The 23,155-nt window shown below is 42.8% G+C and overlaps 1 protein-coding gene across 1 annotated transcript in view; it reads right to left on the bottom strand.

Moving 5' to 3' along the window:
- Positions 1-3,497: 3,497 nt before the first annotated feature.
- Positions 3,498-23,155, bottom strand: part of ADAM10 (ADAM metallopeptidase domain 10) — a 52,760-nt gene continuing 33,102 nt past the window's right edge. Inside the window, exons 9-16 of the mRNA XM_081170567.1 lie at positions 19,674-19,837; positions 17,981-18,164; positions 16,796-16,946; positions 13,985-14,168; positions 13,057-13,165; positions 11,234-11,454; positions 6,910-7,036; positions 3,498-5,843 (exon numbers count right to left, since the gene is read on the bottom strand). Coding sequence (XP_081026693.1) covers positions 5,749-5,843; positions 6,910-7,036; positions 11,234-11,454; positions 13,057-13,165; positions 13,985-14,168; positions 16,796-16,946; positions 17,981-18,164; positions 19,674-19,837 — 1,235 coding nt within the window. The 3' untranslated portion in view covers positions 3,498-5,748. The remainder of the gene's footprint in view (positions 5,844-6,909; positions 7,037-11,233; positions 11,455-13,056; positions 13,166-13,984; positions 14,169-16,795; positions 16,947-17,980; positions 18,165-19,673; positions 19,838-23,155) is intronic.

The raw sequence follows: 23,155 nt of genomic DNA, 5'->3' as shown, positions 1-23,155 counted from the left end.
GCACTATACAAAAGCATTACAGTGGTACCTCGTGTTACATACCGTCCCCCTTACAAATGCTTCAGGTTACGTGCTCCGCTGACCCGGAAGTAAATGCCCCTTGTTACAAACTTTGCCCCGGGATGCGAGCGGAAGTCGCGCTCAGGTGGCGCGGCAGCAGCAGGAGGCGCCATTAGCAAAAGTGCACCTCAGGTTTCAAGCGGTTTCCAGTTACGAACGGACCTCTGGAACGGATTAAGTTCGTAACCGGAGGTACCACCGTACTGTAGAGAAGACTTGCATAGCTGGTGATTTTGAAAGTACACTTGTATAACCCCTCCTGCACTCATATAACACCCCTTCAACAATTATTATTATTTATTGAATTTATATACCACCCTATACCCGTAGGTCTCAATGAAATGGTAGAAGGCACCTTCGGAATTTGGATTCCCTTTGCTATATCTAGGAGGGCTGGTCCAAGACTGTTCAGTGCTTCTAGCGAAGGGCATTATCTGACTGGATTGGTAGCTGAATCTTCTACCAACACTGGCCATAGGAGAGCAACTTCCACTCCACCCAAGGGCAGCAAGCAGGCCACATGCCATGCACACACACCCCTTCCTCTCCATCTTGCTGCTGCCTCCTGCCTCATGCCAAATGGGTCAAGCCCAGCTAGATAGCTCTGCAGAGAAAATACTGCTCATTTGCTTCCCTTAAGAGGGAAAGCCAGTCCTGTTAGCCATACAAGCATTAGTAAAATTAAGGCTTATGGCTCAAGCTTAACACTGGTGTGAAAATGAAGTCTTGATTTTGTGCCCATAATGTGTTTTGGGATTATAGCCTATAATTCTAACACACTTTATGAGCACAAGATCAAGGTTAAATTTCATACCAGCTAAATTAAAAGCAAGCATTCATTGGAATCACATGTTTGGGTGCATGTTTAGTATGGCATGAACATATATTCCCACTTTGACCAGCATCTGCAGTAGAACAAACCACCTTCTCATCCCCATCAACATTAAGAGCTAAGGACAGTCTTCTGCAAGGCTATGGAAGCTTCAGCTAAAGTGATAATTGCAACCACCCCATGAACATGTGGCTAGTATAAAGGCCAGCCCAAGACGTTTTGTTCTCTGAGGCAACAGAGATAGCAGCCTCCCCATTCCACGTACAAAAGCCAAACACCATTGATGGGACAGAACCCTCCAGTGCATCTGACAGCAACAGGCTTGCTTAGGTGGCGCTGGGCAGGGCATGACACTTGCAGCTTTGACTGCTCTCCTCCCTGCAGTATCTGTGTTATAGCAGGGCCAGCCCTGGCTAGCATGGTTATCTGAAGCCATTTTCAAATTTGTTAGGGTCCCCAAATGAAACACTGGTCTGAACACATTGGCTATACTTGTTGAAACCTTGCTTTTAAACTATGTGAACCAGAAAATCAAGTTCTGCAAGCTGTGGGTTTGATCTGACTTAGCCATACTTCCCAAAATTAACAGGGCAGGTTAGCCACAGCTACTGTATGCCTGGGTCCAGCATGCCTGGGTCCAGCGCTAGAATCCTAAACATATACATGCTCTGCAGACTTTCAGGTAAATGTGTGTTTAAGACTTTTGTTTAAGGATTTTCACAACAACTTGGAAAAGGCGCTACAGCTGAGCAGCATGTTTCTGTGTAGGGATCCAGGACTCATCACCTTTTAACCGGAGATACTAAAGATTGAACCAGGGACGGAAGGCAAAGCAGTTGCCCTACACCAAGTTATGACGCTTAGTGCAGGTGACTGAAGCAGCAGGGGTGGCCTGTCATTCTTTTGCCACTAGGGGCTCATCCACACTTGTCCCATGCCTATAGAGCATGGGTTCGAGCGGTTTTCCCCTCACCCCACTCCTTTCTCAGAGAAAATCTGTTCCTTGGCTCTAAATTAGACCAAACGTCAATCTGGAAAAAACCTGAATTGCTGTTTGCTCTGACTGAATGCTGTTTGCTCTGATTGGGTCTACTTTGACCAGAACTTCCTGGGATACAATCCTTTGTTTCCCACATAATAGGGAGTGTTTCCACAAAAGAAGTCCACCAGAAAGACAGTGCTTGGAGATGAGGGGAAACATGCTAGCATGCCTATTACTCAGCCACCTTAAACAGAAACGTGCACAGTAAACTTAGTTGCATCCAAAGTGCTACTTTAAAGGGACGCAGGTGGTGCTATGGCCTAGGGCTTGCCGATCAGAAGGTTGGCAGTTCGAAACCCCATGACAAGGTGAGTGCGCGTTGCTCGGTCCCAGCTCCTGCCAATCTAACAGTTCAAAAACATGCCAAAAAGTGCAAGTAGATAAATAGGTACCGCTCCGGCGGGAAGGTGAACGGCGTTTCCGTGCGCTGCTCTGGTTTTGGTGTTCCGTTGCGCCAGAAGCGGCTTAGTCATGCTAGCCACATGACCTGGAAAAACTGTCTGTGGACAAATGCCGGCTCCCTCGGCCTGTAAAGTGAGATGAGCGCCACAACCCCAGAGTCGACTGCGACTGGAATTAACTGTCAGGGGTCCTTTACTTTTTTTAAGTGCTACTTTAGGTGCTCCAAGTAGTATTTTTGACTGTTTCTCTTGGCCTTTGAGATTGTTACCCTATGTGTCATATCTGAAATTACAACTCCAATATCTGTTTGCCATATAAAATGAAGGGGTCAATATTTAAGACTGAGGTCAAAGCCTCACATCACTCAAGTGCCCAGAACTAATTGCTCTGATCAGTTTACTTGTGCAGTCCACCCACCAATGCATAGTGTTGCACTAATAAAATTGACATTGATCAGAAATAGTCCAATCCATCCCTTAAAACACACACACACACACACGCATGCACACGAGCCTCTAACCCACAAACACGTTTCAATAAAGCACAAATATTTTGATAATCACACCATAGCACTGTACTGAGATAAAGTTTTACAGGCCTGGATGAAGCATTTGCAGATACAGCAGCAGTATGATTTGGGGCATGTTTAACTGAGACCCCCCCCCCCTTTTTGAGCCACACCAATAAAATGAGATCTACTAAGAAGCACAGGACGCGGGTGGCGCTGTGGGTAAAACCTCAGTGCCTAGGACTTGCCGATTGTATGGTCGGAGGTTCGGATCCCCGCGGCGGGGTGAGCTCCCGTCTTTCGGTCCCAGCTCCTGCCCACCTAGCAGTTCGAAAGCACTCTTAAGTGCAAGTAGATAAATAGGTACCACTTTATAGCGGGAAAGTAAACGGCATTCCGTGTGCTGCTCTGGTGCTGGCTCGCCAGATGCAGCTTAGTCACGCTGGCCACGTGACCCGGAAGTGTCTGCGGACGGCTCCCGGCCTCTAGAGTGAGATGAGCGCACAACCCTAGAGTCTGACAAGACTGGCCCGTACGGGCAGGGGTACCTTTACCTTTACTAAGAAGCACAGCCTGCTTCTGGCAGTGAAATGTAGGAAGGCACATCAGAATTGACTGCCCTTCAATTCTGAGAAAGAGCTCAACTTCCAGGGTGATTTCATCAGGTCTATTTATTAATGCATTTCAAGTTTAAAAAAAACCCTTACATTTGTTTGCACAATACTTTATTTTATTTTTGCAACTTTTTAGTAAAAATTTCCAAAGTGAACCAAAAAAAAAAAAGGATACTGTATAAAACACAGTGGACATTAAACTGACAGTAGTATTAGATTGCAATTTGCCTTGATAATCTTGTTTTAATTTACCACATCTTAACTTGTAGTGGAGAGTTCAGTGCACTTTTCTCTTTGCAGAAAACATGAAACTTAGACCCAAAATAAAACAGGGTAGCCAGCTCTCTGCCAGGCACCCTAGCCACAGGAGAACATTACAAGCAAGGAATTTACATGTTCCAAGATCTACCACACTCAAGAAGTTACTATGAACTCTTGCAGAACAAAAGTCACCATTTTAGAAATGCAAACCTAGCTTCCAGCCTTTGCACAGTCTGAAGAACAGAACAAGAACAGAACCACCCCAAAATGTATTTTAAAATGGTTTAAAAGCAACTACAGATTTCTAACTAGTTAAGATCCTTCAGAATTATTTATAGTCTATTGGTCTGGGGGTTTCATGTACAAAATTTGTCTCTAAACCATGTACAAAAAAGCTGTATTTTGAAAAAAGTCACCACATACTGTACAAGTTTTACAAGGAAGAGATTTCATTATATTCTTTTAACATTTTTGGCCTTGCTGGCTTGCTTCACATTATGAGAATGTGTGTGTAAACTGTATACTCTTGGAAAACAAAACAAAACCCTGGCCAACCCCTTAATAAAATTTGCTTCCCAAGCAAAGCCAGAAATATTTTTACAGCCATTTGTTCCCTAATTAGCTTGGTGCTTTTGGAAAAACAGAAGCAGTGTATCACAAGCTTGAATAATGCCCTCTTCCATTTCCTGCATAGCAGTTAAGCATATTATGACATTGCTTTTGTTTCTACTTTGTTTTAAAATGCCAATTATTTACACTCATAATAAAAACTTTGGGCCATTGTGCTGTTGAGCTTCCGGACTCCTTTAAGCGCCTTTTGTGGACATTCCCCAGCCTACACAATTAAAACACAACTACAGCAGACTCTGCAGCAGTTACTTTTGTTTTAGTGGTTATCCTTAAGAACAGTATCATGCTGAAGAATTACCAAAATACTTAAACAAAAAAATTAAACAACTTTTCATCTCTCCCATATCTGTCAGAACTGGGAACCTAATTACCACATATTAAGACTATCAGAGCATATCAAAGAAAAGTCAGTTGCAATCTTCTGAGGAAAAATAGAACACACTTGTCTTTCTACCAAAGCATGAAAAAAGAAGTCGATCATTTAACAGGCAAAGATTTTTTTTCCCCTTTTTTTGGAAAATACTTATGCTGAGCTCTCAGAAATTATATATTTTACATAAAAATTAATGATGGGAACATTCTGGCATGTGCTATCCCCAGGACAGCAGCGGCACAATGCGAGAGAGAAAGCACAATCCAGAGGGAACATTTCCTCCACAAGCCCCCTTTGGATCAGAGCAGAGCTTCGTTCATTTTAGTGGGGCTTGTGCAGGATGAGAAATCTGGGTTTTGCATCCAGAGTGAATGTTAGCAGTAATTCTGACCATAATATAGATACATTTAAAAAAGGATTCGATCCGATTCACAATTCCTGCATAAAGCATTACAGAATCCAGACTTTTATACACCTTCAACCTCTGTTATCCTGAGTATGTCAATTAAACAGTAATTTCTTCATTAAGAGCGTAAAAGGTTTATAATACAAAGAAACATCCATATTGCAATTCTCTTGTTTTACAATTGCACACAGAAGTACAGGTGTACATGAGAAATACAATGTCTGCATATAACATTTTATGTACATTGGCAAAGTAATGTCTCCAATGTCTAGCTTCCTAGCCTCAACAGTTGAAAAATATATGCTTTAATTCATGTGAAGAGGAGTTTCACAAGAGTCATGTTTGCCTCCAAGTGAAGAAAAGGCAACAACGAAGAGCACAGGGAGGAGAAAGTCGAAATCATGGTGCTGAAGGCGGTTAAAAATCTGCTTCAAGATCAGCCGCTTCTCTTTCTGGGCAGGGAAATGCGAGCATTGAACATCTCCACAATCTTGCCTTTTTTTCTTTCTTCTGCTTTTTAGTTGAAAGTTAGACCAGGGACAATGACTTAATATAGGTTTTCTTTGGAGTGAAATTTTCCCACTGTAGGCACTAGGAAGAACCAAGGCAAAAAACAGCACTTAACGTCTCATGTGTCCCATCTGATAACTCTCTCGGGGCCTCTGGCGTGGAGGAGGCTGAGCTGTTTGGGGCGGTCTCCTTCGCTTCAAAGTGCCTGCAGAAAAAAGCATAGTTTTAAAAAACATATTGCCTGTTTAGAGACCAGTCAAAACCTAAGGCTTACTGTGTTATATGCAAATGTGGAAGGCCTTTGATTGCCTGTCTAAGGTAAGAACAAAGATGCCAAGCACAGAGAGCTCTAGATCAGTTCTCCCTCTTCCTGCAAAACATCGGGGGGGGGGGGGTACATTAAACAAAGGGAAAGCAAAACAGTGGTTGAGACGACCATTTTATGCAACTGCAAAGGCCTGTCAGCGTAAAGTAAGTTGCCAGGTGAAGCCTGAAAGTCAAAACGCCTGCTCAGTTTCTGCTGGTGGAGTGCTCCACAGCATGGGACTGGTGGTGACACAAAAAGTCTGATCTCTAGGCTGAGGCCAGTCAGGCCCCTGCGACACAGAGGACAACAGCTCTCCTCTGGATGTTCTCCGTGATTGGGCTGAAATACAACAGCTCAGGCAGTCCTTAAAGCATCCTGAGTTTAGTTTATCAACACAAGAACCTTGAACCTGGCCCTGTAGCACATGGGCAACCAGTACAGAAGTTTTAGCAGAGGTGTCACATGCTGCCAGCTTTCTGCCCTCATCAGTAGTCTAGCTGCTGCATTCTGTCCTAGCTTGTCCTATGTGAACAAGGCCCACACAGAGCACATTGCAGTAATCCATTCTCAATGTTAGCAACACATGGGCTATCAGATACAGCTGTTGCACCAGACTAAACAGGTAACAGCCACCTAGGTCATTTGCACTTCCAATAACATAAGCTTCATACCTACTCCTTTAGAGGCAGTACAAGCCCATTAGTGTGAAGGAGTTAAGGATACCACCCATTATACTAAGTCCACAAAGATTTGACAGCTGAAGGGACAACTGACTTTTAAGCCTCTGAGTGTCCAATAGGGCAGCACCTTCTCATAGGTTTTCCTCTTCTATATACAAGAGCATTTTGAGGAAACACAGCCCTGCCCTTTCATAGTGCAACTACTACAAGGTGCCAGTGACATTTTCCATTATACAGAAGAGGTTATACAGAATTTACAGAAGTCACAACATGAAGGTGCTTACCTGGGAGAGGTTTAGGTGGTGGCAGCTTTGGGTTGCTGCTTGGGGTATGAACACTGCATATCTTAATGAAACCGGCCATAAACATGATCAGCGCAATCCCCATAAGCAGGACAGCCCACCAGTATATCTGAAATATTGTGACAGAACACAAAATACTATTTTTAAGATAGATGTGCATGTACAACCCTACTGCATCTTAATATCAGTGCAAAGAGATAGCTTTATTCCTCAAATGCCACCAGAGGTCTCTATGAATGAGATTCTAGGACCCCTGAGAGCCCCCATGGAGTTGGGGAGAGACCCATGGATCCCAGCCTTAGCTGCTGGCTCCTCAGCTGCAGCCCACCTGCCTTACTCTATGGTCCACCAGAAGGGGGTCTGGTGGTGGCAGCAGAGGGCATGCAGACCCCAGCAATGAAAGGAGAGTAGGCGGCTTGTTTTGACTATTCTCAAGTAAAGCTGAACGAAGCAGCATCGTTGAGGGCCTGTCAACCACCTACTGTTTGGTTAAACCTTTTATAAAAGCATACCTGGGAGTGGTTTAGATGGTTATAAAAGCAGTTACAGCACTAAAGGAAAAATCAAATGGGTAAAGTTCTCAGGAGGGAGGCAAATGAATCCAGAAACCAGTTCAACTACCCAAACCTGGACAGGTCATCTGCTTTCTCAGGACAGGCACTTGCCCTCCTCACACCTCCCCCACCCCAGCACTAGAAACAAGGCTGAAGTTGGATGATTCACAAATTGCAAAGCAAAAGCCATTTAACCATTAGCAAATCTAATTATTGTGTTGAAGTTTCTCCACTACATTCTCTGGCTTTAATTCAATTTGAATTTGCAGGTTAAAATCAAGAGCAGTCATCCATATATTAATGCAATCATTTTCCAAAAAAGTAAACTGACTTGAGTCTAGAAAAGTGAATTTTCCCAGGACTGATATAGAGAATAAAAGGTTAAGCTCCAGCTTGGAAACTGCCCAAACTCCATAGGAAAAACTAGACAATACCACACTAATAGAATTACTAAAGGAGGAGAGATTGGAACAGGACACTGGTGGGTTGTGACAATGGCAGCTGCATTTCGCTGGGGAGAGTAGCATTTGAGAGAGAAAAAGACAGAACACAGGACAAGAGCAGGAAAAACAAATAAGAGATGAGTGACATCTCACTTTTTATATATTATAGAAGTGAATCTCCTGTGGGCAGACAGGGTGGGAATTGGGGTGGGGGGAAAAGGTCCCATTCTCTGTCCTGTAATCTGTGTCACAAAGGGCACTCATCATATGCAAATCTCCTGAGAGCAGAGGGCTGGCCACAGGTGCTATTCTGACCTGGCATTTGGGAATTATGTTAATCATTTTGGCTAAGTGATACATCAGTGATGAAAGGAGGCAGAGTCCTTCTTTCCATGCCCAGGTACACAGTACATATTTGTATGGCAAAATATTGAAACCTCAGCCCCAAGTTGCATGTTAGAGCTAACAATGTGCCCCGTACCTGAAAATGCTGAAGATAAAACTGGAACAGGACAACATTTTATTGAACTTTTTAAAAACCGTGGCCAAACATAAAATTTGTTAAGAGAAGAAAAGATGGATACTGCACCAGCAGTTAGATTGGCCAGATTCAGAGTAAGGTGGCAAAAGGAAGCTGAAATGGCTGCACTTTTGGCAGTGTATAAGGAACCATTTACAACTGAGACATATACAGCAGCTATAGATTCGGAAATCAGAGGGCACCAAAGAATTCAACCAACTACCATTTACTGCACACAAAACTGAGAGCTGCTAAGGAAGAGCTGACTGCACGACCTGTCTCCCATGAGGTCTCATTAGAAGTAGTACAGATATGGAGGCTGACTGGTCACCAGACGAAACAGAACGTGTCTGACAATCACAATTCAGCAGGAATAAAGGAATGCAGTGGCATCCAGGCCTGAACAAGCCACCAACCATGGTAAGACAATGGCAGAGCTTCTCTAATGTAATGAGGTGAGAATCAGCCCCTCAAGAGACCAGATTTAAAGGACATGGGCATGGGCTTAGCTGGGGGGTGCAGCTGCCCCGCATATCAATAAAAATCAAGAAAAATACTTAACTGAGGTTCTGCTTCCTCCAACAAAAGCCTGCCCCCCTTAAGAAAAATCATGGCTATGCCCATGGACACGGGCAATGGTCACTGTTTGGAAAATGTGCTGGTCAAAAACATATTACTGCAATAAACCTAGCTACTGAGTGTGTGTATGAAAATTTCTTATCTGGCAATTCCCATTCTTTTCCATTCCTAAACAACCCTGAAAATGTTTCATTATAACATAACATTTCCTGTTCTGGTGAATAAAGGGAAAATGTGAAATGAAACACAGTAATATCCAGAGGAAGAACTGTGAGAGAGACACTGAGTTGGCCAGCAGGTAATGGCTTTTCCCACCTGCTTTGCCCCACCATCCAGCCCTAGATTTTATAAGATAGCTGTTTCCAAACTCTGAGGAGAGACTGTTTCCATCATAGGGTGGCTGGTTTCACCAGTGTTGTCCCATGTCTGGCCTGAAGAACCGTCAGAAGGTATTTGTTATGCACATGTGTACAGTGGTACCTTGGGTTAAGTACTTAAATTTGTTCCGGAGGTCCGTACTTAACCTGAAACTGTTCTTAACCTGAAGCACCACTTTAGTTAATGGGGCCTCCTGCTGCTGCCACGCCGCTGAAGCACAATTTCTGTTCTTATCCTGAAGCAAAGTTCTTAACCTGAAGCACTATTTCTGGATTAGCGGAGTCTGTAAACTGAAGCGTATGTAACCTGAAGCATATGTAACCTGAGGTACCACTGTATTTCAATGCGCTGAACAGAGTGAAAGAATATGATTCATGGGGGTGCACTATGAATTTAACAGAGCTTAGTGTATTTTTGGCTGCTTTTTTGTTCATGTTGTTAATACTGTTTTATAGATTATACATGCTGTATTGATTTCTTAATCATATGACTTTTGCTTTAATTACAGTGCAGCTTGTTTTTTAGTTGCTGTTTTGTTAATAGTGTTTTAAAGATTGTAATTATTATATTGATGATTTTTTAGTTATTTCATTTGATTCATGCTGTATTTGTGATGTTCTATTATGCTCTACCATGTTACTATTATTTATTGTTTGCAAGCTGCTTTGGGATTCATTTGAATGAAAAGCAGCATAGAAATATAAACATCAAAATCTATTTTTCCTGGCACTCAGCCAATACAGATGCACACAAATCAGTGAAGCGGCACCAGTGCCTGCCTATTGGATCTTTATCTCACCCTTCCTCTAAGAAGCACAGGGTTATGCAGTTTCCCTCATGTCAACCCCCACTGTACTAATCATGCCTTGCCTAAGGTCACCTAGTAAGCTTCATGGCCAAGCAAGAATCTAAGCCAGCTCTTCCTGGACCAAGTCCAATGTTCTAGCCACATAGCACACTGTCTTCTAAAGCCTGGAAAGTGCACAACAGCCTTTTTCACCTCTTGTCATACCCAAAGCTGGCAACAAGCTTTATCTATTTGTGTCTAAATATATCTATCTAAATATATCTATCTATTGTGTCATAATATAATATAATATAATATAATATAATATAATATAATATAATATAATATAATATAATATAATATAATATAATATAATATAATATAATATAATATAATATAATATAATATAATATAATATAATATAATATAATATAATATAATATAATATAATATAATATAATATAATATTACAGGGAACCTTTGGTTCTCCAGATGTAGCTGAACTACCTATATGTCCCATCAGCCCCAGCAACCATGGCCAATGTTACACATACACAAATTCTGAAAACTAGAAATTACAAGAGCTCACGAGTAGAGCTTCTAGCAATTCTTAATGGCTTTTCGTTATCCTCCCACCCCACTTTATTCAACAGTGTACTACCACTCTGCTTCATTAGAAAAAGCATACAACATTATTAAAGCAGAATCTGTATGATTGCAGGAGAATTTTACCATTATCCATATTGAGGGCCGGGGGGGGGGGCGGACCTGACTCCTAGTGGTGCATCAATAAAACTGCTAGCATGCTACCCTTCGAGTAAATATTTACATATTAGCAAAGCAGATGCTACAATGGCTCTGAAGAAAATGAACTACTGCTCTTGTAAAAGCACTACTCATCAAGGTAGCATTGTAGAATTGTGGCAATCAAAGAGGGGTTTTTTTTGGAGGTGGGATTTAATTCAAATTCAAAACAACTGAAAATGGCAAGCTTTACCACAGTTTACAACATAGTATTAGAGATTTCTTATGTTTAAAAACTTACAACAATCCATTCTGCAATGTTTTCATACAGCTCTGGATTAAAAATGGCCTTCTTTAACCTGGCTAAGGGGCCGTCAGCATCTACCAATCGACACCTCATGAACACATCACAGTAACCTTTAAAATCATTGCAGGGTGACCCAGGCTGCAGGGTGATAGTTTTGTGATCGAAGAAGTTCTTCCATTTAGCAGATCCTGTACTTGCACAGGAGTCTGGAAGCACTGGATAAAGCAAAAAACATTTTAAGAACAGATGTTATTTTTAGGAAGAGCAATACAACAAAATGCATCAGAAGCAACAGCCTGCCCACAATTACATGTGTATTGAAAGAACGTAAGAAGTACAGGACAGCAATCATTACTTAAATCAGGGGTAGGAAATTGATCCATGGGTCATTTTGACAGGTGGGTGGGGCCACACAACTGCCAATCACTTGTTGTGTCATGATTCTTCCTTTGCCTCCCCACTTCAAATTCAAGCCAGGATTGCAAAGCAAGAAATCTGTGGATGAATGGAAATGCTCCAAGAGTGGGTTGCCATTTCTCATATCATGGGTTAAGATCTTGCTGCCTTTTACAAAGAGCAGGCAGAGGCTTATTTGTTATCTCAGTGCTAAGCACTACAGCATTAAAGACCAGATATAAGCTTATCTCGGTACAAGTACTGATGCACTTAGCACTAAGATCTGAGATCCCTTGTCATCACTTACTGCCAAGATCAGAGATAACAGATCTTTACGCCTGACATCACAGGTCACTGGGTAACTGATAGATGGATCCAGTTTGCCTGAAAGGCCTCATGGGTCAAATTCAGAGGTCTGGTGAGCTTAATTAGGTTGGTGGGCTGGAGGTTCCTCCTGCCCTCAGGTTAAATGGATAGTCTTCATGAGATTGAAGTGTTACAACCAGGACTGAGCCAAGGCATTTTGGTGGTTGAAAGAGAAAAGAGAGGAACACCATTTGAACTAGTAGAATAGCACACAATGCACTGGGATGGTTTCTCACATGAGTAATTTCATTTTCTGCTGCAAAGGAGCAGAGATTTTTTAAATAAAGCTTGTGCACAAGGACACGGGTGGCGCTGTGGGTAAAACCTCAGCGCCTAGGACTTGCCGATCGCATGGTCGAGGATTCAAATCCCCGCGGCGGGGTGAGCTCCCGTCGTTCGGTCCCAGCTCCTGCCCACCTAGCAGTTCGAAAGCACCCTTAAGTGCAAGTAGATAAATAGGTACCGCTTTATAGCGGGAAGGTAAACGGCGTTTTTGTGTGCTGCGCTGCTGCTGGCTCGCCAGAGCAGCTTCGTCACGCTGGCCACGTGACCTGGAAGTGTTTCCGGACAGCGCTGGCCACCGGCCTCTTAAGCGAGATGGGCGCGCAACCCCAGAGTCGGACACGACTGGCCCAAACGGGCAGGGGTACCTTTACCTTTAACTTGTGCACAAAATAAGCCAAGCTTGAACCCTGACAGGATGGAGGTATTGTCGGTGAGGGGCTTCCATGTCAGAGATGTTGGTCAATTGCCTGTTCAGGTGCACAGTCTGGGGATGAATCTGGATCCCACTCCGTCACTGGAGTCCCAGGGAGCCTCAGTGGCTAGAAGTGCTTTTACCAGGACCTCTCAGTTGATTGTGTCCTCACACTTGGCTGTCCTTCATGGCACACAAGATCCACCTCTTGAGGCAATCATCTTTCTTCATGGTAAGGTTCTCTGAATAACTCTGCAAACTTTTCCTCAGCTTCAGTTTTATTAAATAAAAGTATCTGAAATTCTAGTATCAAAATCCAAGCTTACACTATTTATGTTTTAATGTGAAGAGAACTTACTTTTCTCCATGCAGCATACATGGCATAATTCTTTATCATCCTTTGCATCCGTACTGGCACATGTACATTCTTCCAAGCCATACTTCTCACAGATAGAACCAGCACATTGCTAGAGAAGAAAAGATACAATTATTTCCCATACATACTTTACATTCCAGAAAACTTAAGGTAATAATAGTAGTAGTAGTAGTAGTAGTCGTAGTAATAATAATAATAATAATAATAATAATAATAATAATAATAATAATAATAATAATAATAATAATAATAATTTATTATTTATACCCCGCCCATCTGGCTGGGCTTCCCCAGCCACTCTGGGCGGCTTCCAAAAAAATATTAAAATACTATAATACATCAAACATTAAAAGCTTCCCTAAACAGGGCTGCCTTCAGATGTCTTCTAAAAGTCTGGTAGTTGTTGTTCTCTTTGACATCTGGTGGGAGGGCGTTCCACAGGGAGGGCGCCACTACTGAGAAGGCCCTCTGCCTGGTTCCCTGTAACTTGGCTTTCTCGCAGTGAGGGAACCGCCAGAAGGCCCTCGGTGCTGGACCTCAGTGTCCGGGTAGAACGATGGGGGTGGAGACGTTCCTTCATTCATCATTTGTACAGGAAGAACCACCACCACCATATATTGTGAACATTTTTCGGTACAGAGAGTAATACCTTGCCCACTCTGGAAATAATAAAACTGGATGCAGCAGCTGGTGGCACTTGATATAGACTGGGCAGAATACAAGGCCTGACAATGCAAAGCTTCAGAATGCCATTTCCTAAACACTAAGAAAATTCACAGGTTCTCCACTTGTTACCCAATAAAGGAAATGCTTTATTCCAGCTGGGAGAAATATACAATCATCCTGGGCCAGCAGCATGTAAGCTGAAATTGATTCCTTAGCTTTTCTGTAACATCTCTAGAAGACTTACTCCATTTATGCAAACTTGTGTATTTCTGTTGCAGTCCGTCAAGTTAGGCTTTGGTGCAGATGTTGGACAGAAAGAAGTGTTGCCATTGCACCTCCCTTCTTCCGCACACTCAGAATCATTTCGGCACTTTGCTCCAAATACCCTGAATGTACAAGATGGTGTACAACAGGGACCTTGACTGGGGCTGTAAAAGAGAGGGAAATACTCAGTTGTCACTTCTTAACAGGTACCTCCTGTCACCTTATTCAGCCCACACATACCCTTTCGTTATTTAGCTGGAAGGATTAACTTTAGCTTTTGTTCTACAGCCCATCACCAATATAGATCAAAACTTTAACCGATAAGCTTGCTCTTAAAAAGGTGCCTCCTATCACTGTTTAATCCCTATGACTGTGGGTATAACAGGGTTGTTTAAAGTCTCATTGATAGTTTTTAGCTGAATTCAAAAGCTTAAATCAGTAGTAAAAAGAACAAGGCACTGAAAAGAATATGTGGGTCCCCTTTTCGCGTGTAACACACTCAGCCCTACTTGTGGCACTTCCTTCAGTTTCAAATAATTTATTAGCTGCCTTTCAAGTGTTCAAGGCAACAAATAAATAAAATATATTCAACAAAAGCAAAACAGAGGTAACAACATCAATAGGAGCAAACAGCCTAGTCAGCTGAATCAAAGGCCAAACAGAAGGGATGTGTTCTATACCATTGGCAGGAGGAAAACAGAAAATTGGAATTTGGAACTCAAAAGCAGAGCCAGAAAAGAGGACTAAAGCTAGCATGATCGACAATATAAAAAGACATGGACTTTGTCACCACCGGTGTTCTTTAAAAAAAACTCATATACTACTGAAAAGCCTCAAAGGTGACTCTATTCACATGTATCAGGGCAATTAAAATTATTCAACCCCAATGCAAATCAGGTTTATTATCAAAATGTGCAGACTTTCAGCTGTTTGCAATGAGCAAATCAAACAAAAGTGATTGAAATAGCTCAACACAACAGATGCTTCAATTGGTTTCCCCAAATTCAGCTGAAATTGCAACTTATATTGGCTTCTTCAGTCTCACTATTATTCAACCCCTCCAGGGCAAGTATCTTTAGTACTTAGGTAGCAGCCTTTTGCTGCTATGACCTTCTGCAAAAGAGATGCATAGCCAAACAGCAGTTTCTGGCAGAATTCCTGAGGAATCTTAGCCCATTCCTCAGGAGCAATGGCCTCCAGTTCAGTAATACTCTTGGATTTGCATGCTGTAACCGCCTTCTTCAAATCCCACCAGAGATTTTCTATGAGGTTCAAGTCAGGTAACTGTGATGGCCACTGTAGAACTTTCCAGGACTTCTGCAATCAAACCTTGGTGGAATCTGAGGTATGCTTGGGATCACTGTCCAGTGACGTCCAAGCTTCAGCTTCCTCACAGATGGCACGATATTTCCTCCTAGGATTTCCTGATACTTCAGTGAATCCATCCTGCCTTCCACACACTGCAAGTTTTGAGTGCCAGAGGATGCAAAGCAGCCCCAGAGCATCACCGAGCCACCACCATGCTTCACTGTAGGCAGAGTGTTCTTCTCAGCATATGCTTCATTCTTCCTCCTCCAGATACAGCGCTGATCCATGGGGCCGAAAAATTCCAATTTTGTTTCATTGCTCCACAGAACAGAATCCCAAAACTTCTGTGACTTATTTATATGATTTTGAGCATACTGGATCTGACTTTTCTTGTGCTTTTGTAGTGGTGTACGTCTTGGGAGTTCTGGGATGGAAACCTTCTGCATTTAGTACGTGCCTTACTGTGCTCACTGAAACCTCAGTGCCTGCTGCCACCAAGTCTTGCTGCAGCTCTTTTGCAGTCACTCAAGATTTTTTCCCAGCCTGCCTTCTCAAAAATCTGGTTGGTGCCACAGATAGCTTTTTCCCCCCTGCCCCATCCAGGCAATGTAACCATTGTTCCTTTAACTTTGAGCTTGCAAACTATGTTCCCAACTATGTGCCTCTAGGAACATTCAGTGCCTTCACTATCTTTTTGTATCCTGCTCCTTGTTTGTGAAGGCCGATGAGCTCTTCACTTACCTTCTTGGACCATTCTCTTGACTTACGTTGTATTTCTAACATGCAGCCAAATTTGATGCTCAGCAAACCCCTAGGCCCATGGGTTTTCAACCTTTTGGAGTCCATGGCTCCCTTGACCAACTACATTCTTTCTGTGACACCTCCTCTCCTTGGGAGTCCTCCAGGCGGCAGCCGCCACCCCTGGTCTCTGAACCCCCTCCACCCCAAAGAGAGGTTCATCCACATCCCACCCACAGGGACCTGGAAATATGCCCCCAGTCTTAGCAGCCCGACAGAGACTGGCCAAAGATGAACATGAGGCCAGCACCTTACTCACCTTAGGAGACAGCAATGGGTGCCAATGAGCCTGCACAGCATAAAGGCTCCACATCAGTGCTGGGCATTCAGTTCCCAGGCAGGCCTTGCACACAGCAAGCATCATGAGACAACACCTGCTGTATTTGTGCTGTTGTGAGGGATTCTATTCAGGGAGTTGGGTAATAGTGAGACTGGAGAAGCCAGTATGCCAGCTGAATTTGGGGAAGCATCCACTGTATTGAGCTATTTCAATTGCTTCTGTTTGATCTGCTCACTGCAAACAGCTGAAAGTCTTTAATTTTGATAACAAACACAATTTGAAATGGGGGTTGAATAATTTCAATTGCCACTGTAAATTGTGGTTTACAGATACTTATTGGCAAAATGTTCAGGGGCAGCAATAGTCAAGCAGTTGGATAGTGAAAACCAAGTTGGACATCAATACCTGCACTGCTGGCCTGGTTTTAGTTTGCACTTCTTGTCTTCTGGTTGGTTTGCATCATAGCAACAGTCATCTTTACACTGGTCACTGTAACCACAATCACACTGCTCTCCTTGCTCCACCAATCCATTCCCACAGATAGGTTGACCAGATTCTGAAAAGCAGGAAGATCTTCAGAACACTTTGTCCCTTAAACATATATTGTGAGATATTTAGAGAAACACTGGAGGTCACAGTGATTAACTGAACCAAAACAAAAGGGAAATTCCTTTTAAATAACCAGAGCAGGTATGGGAAACATTTCCCAGAACGCTTCTAATGAGTGTGTTGCAGGAGGCAGGTATCAGCTTGCTCTGACTTTCACCGGGGGGGGGGGGGTACCGTGGATATTGCTCTCCATCCAGTAGATTCCAAGATAGTGAACAAATATAATGATTTTATTGATAAAAGTATTTCTATGCTGCAATATAAGAGCCATATATGGCTATGTAAACTAAAAAAAACTGTACAAAAAAATTCTTAAAATGACTAGTCAGTTAAAAAAAATATCCTTTGAACAGCCACATAGGCCTGTGGCATGAAAAAATATTTAAGTGATGCCTGCAAATCAAAAGGAATGCTTGCCGAATCTCTGCTGGAACTTTAAATTGTAACTTTAGCAATAATATTTGGCAACAGCTAAACCATAGGCTAAGGCACTGCATGCATTTATATGCCTGGGAATACAGAAACGTAACCAGGAGTAAAAAGGTTGCCACTTAATGGTGTGGTGCATTTCTTTGTGAAAAGATGCTTTGCAATCAGGACACCACCAACACAAAAACCCTCTCCTTTGTTGTGACACAGTGCACATCTGTTAAGAAGGGCCCTTGAAGAAGAGCTCCAAGCAGATCTCAAAACATGGCTAGGTTGGGACAGGCATTTGAGTCTTTAAAGGTAAATGCCAGCACCCTGAACAGGACCCAGAAAAACGGGACACACTTGTGAACAAGCAGAGCTGTAGTTTATTGGTGACAAGCAAGGTTCTTGCTTGCTTGGCTTTCTTTTTTATCTATTAGAGGGACAACTGGCCAGTGAAAATTTCAAAAATGACAAATTGGGGAGTCTTGAGACTGTCTAGATTTCATACTGATACCCTATTCCCATATCACCCTCCCCCCAAAAAACATGGATGAATTATCAACCTACCAACAAAACAATTATTTCTCTTTTTTTCAAGAACTTGACTGATATTCCGAACGCTACAGATAGAGAATTTGTTGTTGTTAAGTTTGTCCCCAGATGTTGCTCTTGCATACATGATGTAATTGCCATTTTCTTTCTGTCCCAAGTTTTTAGACTCTCCTGGAGTGCATTCTGTTCCAGAATCATGCTGCAAGAGAGATAATTCTCGGTTTAATTTTCTGTTGTCTTAAAGGCAGCTTTACAGTAATAGTGTTAGTGGAGGAGTGAATGTTCCCAGGATAAGAGGCAGGCAGGGTTAGGGAGAAATGATATTTGCAGCCAGTTTTCCTGGAATTAATGTGAAAACGTTTCATAGAACATTCACCAACCAGCACCCATAAGCAATATTATATTTTTGTTACATTCGATAGATTGTTTCTATCCATTAATAACTAATATGTTTATCCATTAATAACCAATATGTTATCCCCTTATCTGCACAATATGAACAGTCTGAGCACCAACTGAAGTAAAATTTAGACTTAAAACTGCAACAAACCATTCTAGCAATAGATAAAACCAATGCTTCAAGTTACAAGAAAGGAGATTCCAACCAAACATTTGGAAAAACTTTCTGGCAGTAAGAGCTATTTGACAGTGGAACATTCTCCCTTTGGAAGGTTGTGGGCTCTCCTTCCTTGGAGGTTTTTAAGCAGAGGTTGGATGGCCATCTGTCATGGATGCTTTAGCTGAGATTCCTGCATTGCAGGGGGTTGGGCTAGATGACCCATGGGCACCTTCCAACTCTACCATTCTATGATTCTATGAAAACAAAAAACATTTTAATATTTCAAAGTGCTTTGAGCATCCAAACTCCAAGTTCAGCATAAATTGGCATTGCTAATCCCGACATGTTTTATATCCCAGTGGAAGGTGTTCAGTATCAATACAAGCTAGTCACATAAACCATAAGAGACGTGGCGATTTTTTCTTAAACATTGGCATAAGTGATAAGATTTATATTTAACACTATCAAAAGCCAGGACAAAGAAATGGATTCTCCACATTATGTTAACCAGACTATATATCATTGCTTACATTTTAGCAAGGCAAGTTGCAATAACTGTGTCCACACAAGAGAGTGTGTCCGCCTTTGTATTTATACAAACAGCATATTCCACATGGTTATTGCAAACTACTCCTGCCACAACTCATACAAGTCCTAGTAATTTCACTGAAGCTTGCAAAGGACATGTTCTTGGAAAGCAGAGTTCAGTCCTTGTTAACATCTATCTTGCAGAAGCTTGCTAGCACATGTGACCCTGCAGGCTGTGAAAAACAAGGCCAAACTGTATAGGAACAAGCCAGTATTCTTTCAACTATGCCATAGCAAAGGCTCTAAAATGTCATTTCAGAGAGAGAGAGAGAGAGAGAGAGAGAGAGAGAGAGAGAGAGAGAGAGAGAGAGAGAGAGAGAGAAGCATTTGCTCTGTTGCACATGGTCATAAGTGCACTGTGAACGTATGATAATTCCTGATTGCCCAAATTAAAGAGACAAGGCTTGGATGCAACAAATTGTTCACTTGGGAGAAGCACAACTCACATCAGTTCTATTTACACAAAACGGGAAGCGAGGATTTCAGCACAACTCTTGAGTACTCCTTATCTGCTGTAGAAGCAGGGCCAGATAGGAATGCAGCTGTAACACTCATACTTACTGGAGAACCAAAGTTATGTCCAACTTCATGTGCAAAGGTGATATGAGAGACCTTAGGAGGGACGTGGGAACCATAATTCTGTACTGTGATGATGCCAGTATTTAACGATTTCTTTTTGCCGTCAGAATAAAGCTTGCTCTTTTCACATATACCACCAGAGCTCCCTGCAGTTAAAATTAAGCAAAAACATTTTAAAAGGGGATTATTCTAGATTCACTAGAAAGCTATGAATACATATTCCAGCTAAGAAAATGCCACAATAGAGCTTTTCTCGCCATTACTTTTGTTATCAAAACATCTCACCCTATATTCTGGCATAATTAGCAAGGAGCAACTGTAACAAAGCTCTTTGTGCAGACAAATAGTGAATGACAGGCAGATTTATTGGCCACGTTTAATCCCCTGCAAAGCATTCCCTTCCATCAGAAGTTCAAATTTCTGGCACATTCCACACTTTACTTAAGTGGACATTTCATTGCTTAGGGTTAAGTGAGGAACTGTTTTAGTTTATGTAATTTTACTACTCCACCTCTAGTATCATTTGGAATAATCTCCAACACAGAACTTCTGCCACAGAACAACAAACTGACACAGTGAGCTTTTCCTACGAATTGGCTGATCGACCTTAGAGCAGGCTTCCTCAACCTTGGCCCTCCTGATGTTTTGAGACTACAATTCCCATCATCCCTGACCACTGGTCCTGCTAGTTAGGGATCATGGGAGTCGTAGGCCAAAAACATCTGGAGGGCCGAGGTTGAGGAAGCCTGCCTTAGAGAGCGGCTGCTGGTCAGTGTAGGCAAGGCCAAGCTAGATGGGCCAGTGGTCTCATTCAGTGCAAGGCAGCTTTCCATGATCCTATGACCACTTTCCACAATCCTATCATTCCATTCAGGCTCTATTTGAAGTTTTGATGCTTTGCTCCAACATGTATCACTGACCTTCCATTCTGTTGCCAAGTTTGGAAAGGGTCTCACAACTGGGATAGTTCAATCAGTAGAGCATGAGAATCTTAATCTCAGGTTTGTGGGCATTGCAGGAAGTTGGACTAGCTGACCCTTGTGGTCCCTAAGATCATAATCTTAGGATTTTAGCAGGACAAGTATTTTTTTTTGGGGGGGGACCTACAAACTATGCCTCAGTAAAATATCTAATTTTGGACTGAGGAAAAAAAGTTTTATCTTATACTGGAGAGGAGAACCTGCAGCCTTATGTGACCCTTAGCCTTTCATATGGCTTTCAGAGAGAGACGGAGTGGGGCAGAGAGAAAGCTTTACAATCCTGCACTGCCACAAACTTTTCCCACCCTCAGCTGCAACCCCCAATGGCCAACAGTCTATTCTATATGGAGGCCAACATGCACTTGCAGGGGTAGACTATAAATTCTTGAGGTCCTCAAATATGTGCTTCTTAAACTGTGATTCTTCCAAGTGCTACAGTTCAAGTGCTTAAATAGCACACTTTGCTGTTGCAAAGTACTTAGCCTAAGAATATCTGCTTATCTCAGCAAGCAGTATGACTCATTCTTAAGAGTATATTTACAGACCAACTGTTCTTCGGGAAGTTTGGGTTGAAACCACAAAGACAAAAATATCAGTTAGACAAGTCACACCCACTTCTGAGTTACCACAGTTATCCAAAATTGTCTTCCTGAAGATGTAACAACTGATCAACAGGAATTTTAATAGGATGGTGGGATAGGTTGTGACCTGAAAATAACATAAATTGTGCTATGCAGAGGTTAACAGTAGTCTCTCGAAGGTTTTGTTTTGTTTGTTTGTTTTTGAGGAAGGGGCTATGTTACGTCTGCAGAAAAATAATGCAAGAGTTGCCAAAATAACCAGCCGTCTGTGGGCTTTAAAAATGATATTTGCAGAAGGAGAAAGTTGATAATTTTCCCTCCTTCTTCTATACATTACTTATTAATGTATATGTTGTTCTTCAGTCAATATTGACTCCCAAAGCAGCTTAAGAAAGGTTATTTTTGCCATCCAAATGCTATGTAGAGAAATGCCCTCAAGTGTATTTCATGCACCCAAATGCCCTGAAGTGAAACACCCATAAGTCACTTGCATAGTGGTTAGTGAGTTCAAGCCATAATCAGTTCAAAAGACATTCTCCTGTTTAAGGCTTGCTCCCCGAAGGTGACTTGGATAAGTACAAAAAGGAAAATCCTAATGACAATGCCTGAAAAGGACTACAGGAGCCCCGCGCGCGCTCTCCCAGCTGGAGAGGTGACGCGCGCCTATGGAGGCTCCTGCCATAGGCGCACGTCACCTCTCCAGCCGGGAGAGGGTCGCAGGGGGCTGCTTCTCTGCTGTCCCGGGGAGATTTTAAAATGCTGGGGGTCAGCAGCGAAGCGTTCGCTCCCGACCCCCAGCATTTTAAAATCTCCCCGGGACAGCAGAGACTTCGCTCCCGCCCGCCAGCATTTTAAAATCGCCCCGGGACAGCAGGGGCTTTTAAAATGCTGGCGGTCGGCAGTGAAGCCCTTCTGTCCCTGGAGCTTGCGGGGCGGGAGGTGGGAAGAAGGGCTTTTCTTCCCACCACCAGCCTTCAGAACAGCCTTCTGAAGGCTGGGGGTGGGAAGAAAAGCCCTTGTCCCCCCCCCCCCAGCCTTCAGAAGAGGTCGGGGGACAGACTGCCCCCGGACCTGGTCTGAAGGCGGTTTCCCTAGGAACGCATTAATTGATTTTCAATGCATTCCTATGGGAAACCGTGCATCGCAAGACGAATAACTCGCAAGAAGAAAAAACTTGCGGAACGAATTAATTTCGTCTTGCGAGGCACCACTGTACTTAAATTTGTTCCGGAGGTCTGTTCTTAACCCAAAACCGTTCTTAACCTGAGGCGCGCTTTTGCTAATGGGGCCTCCCACTGCCACCATGTGACTTCCACTCGCATCCCGGGGCAAAGTTTGCTACCCGGAACACCTACTTCCGGGTTAGCGGAGCTCGTTACCCAAAGTAAGGAGGATGGTACATAACCAGAGGTTCCACTTTACACAGTTTAAATGGGCACTGATGATACCAAATGGGAGTTGTTCTGGTATTGTCTAGCACAGAATTCCCCAACATAGTGCCCTCCTGGTATTTTGGACTATGACTTTTATCAGCTGCAGCCAGCACTGCCATATGATGCTGAGGCTGATAGGAGTTGTAGTCCAAAATGTCTGGAGGTTATCAAGTTAGGAAAAGTTATAACTTTTTTTCTGGCTGGTTAAGATTTATTTCAACACTTCAGCTGTAGGGTGGAAGTTAATCTCCTGTGCCTCATATACTTTTGTGGGAGTAAGGAGCATATGACAACTACGTAGTACAAGTGAAAAGAAGTATCACCTCAGTCAGGCAAGCCTGCCAGGTAGCAAGGTATGCTGCCTTTCAGTAACACTAGGAGTTTAAACTAGGCAACACAACCATTTAAGAATGATGGCCATGATGGAACTCTGTGTATAGAGCCAGACCACTGCCACAACACTGACAGGC

This window comes from Podarcis bocagei (genome assembly GCF_964188305.1).
Source record: "Podarcis bocagei genome assembly, chromosome: 14".
Lineage (NCBI taxonomy): Eukaryota > Metazoa > Chordata > Lepidosauria > Squamata > Lacertidae > Podarcis > Podarcis bocagei.
The sequence above is the reverse complement of the archived record's forward strand: the minus strand, read 5'-3'. Positions and strand labels throughout refer to the sequence as shown.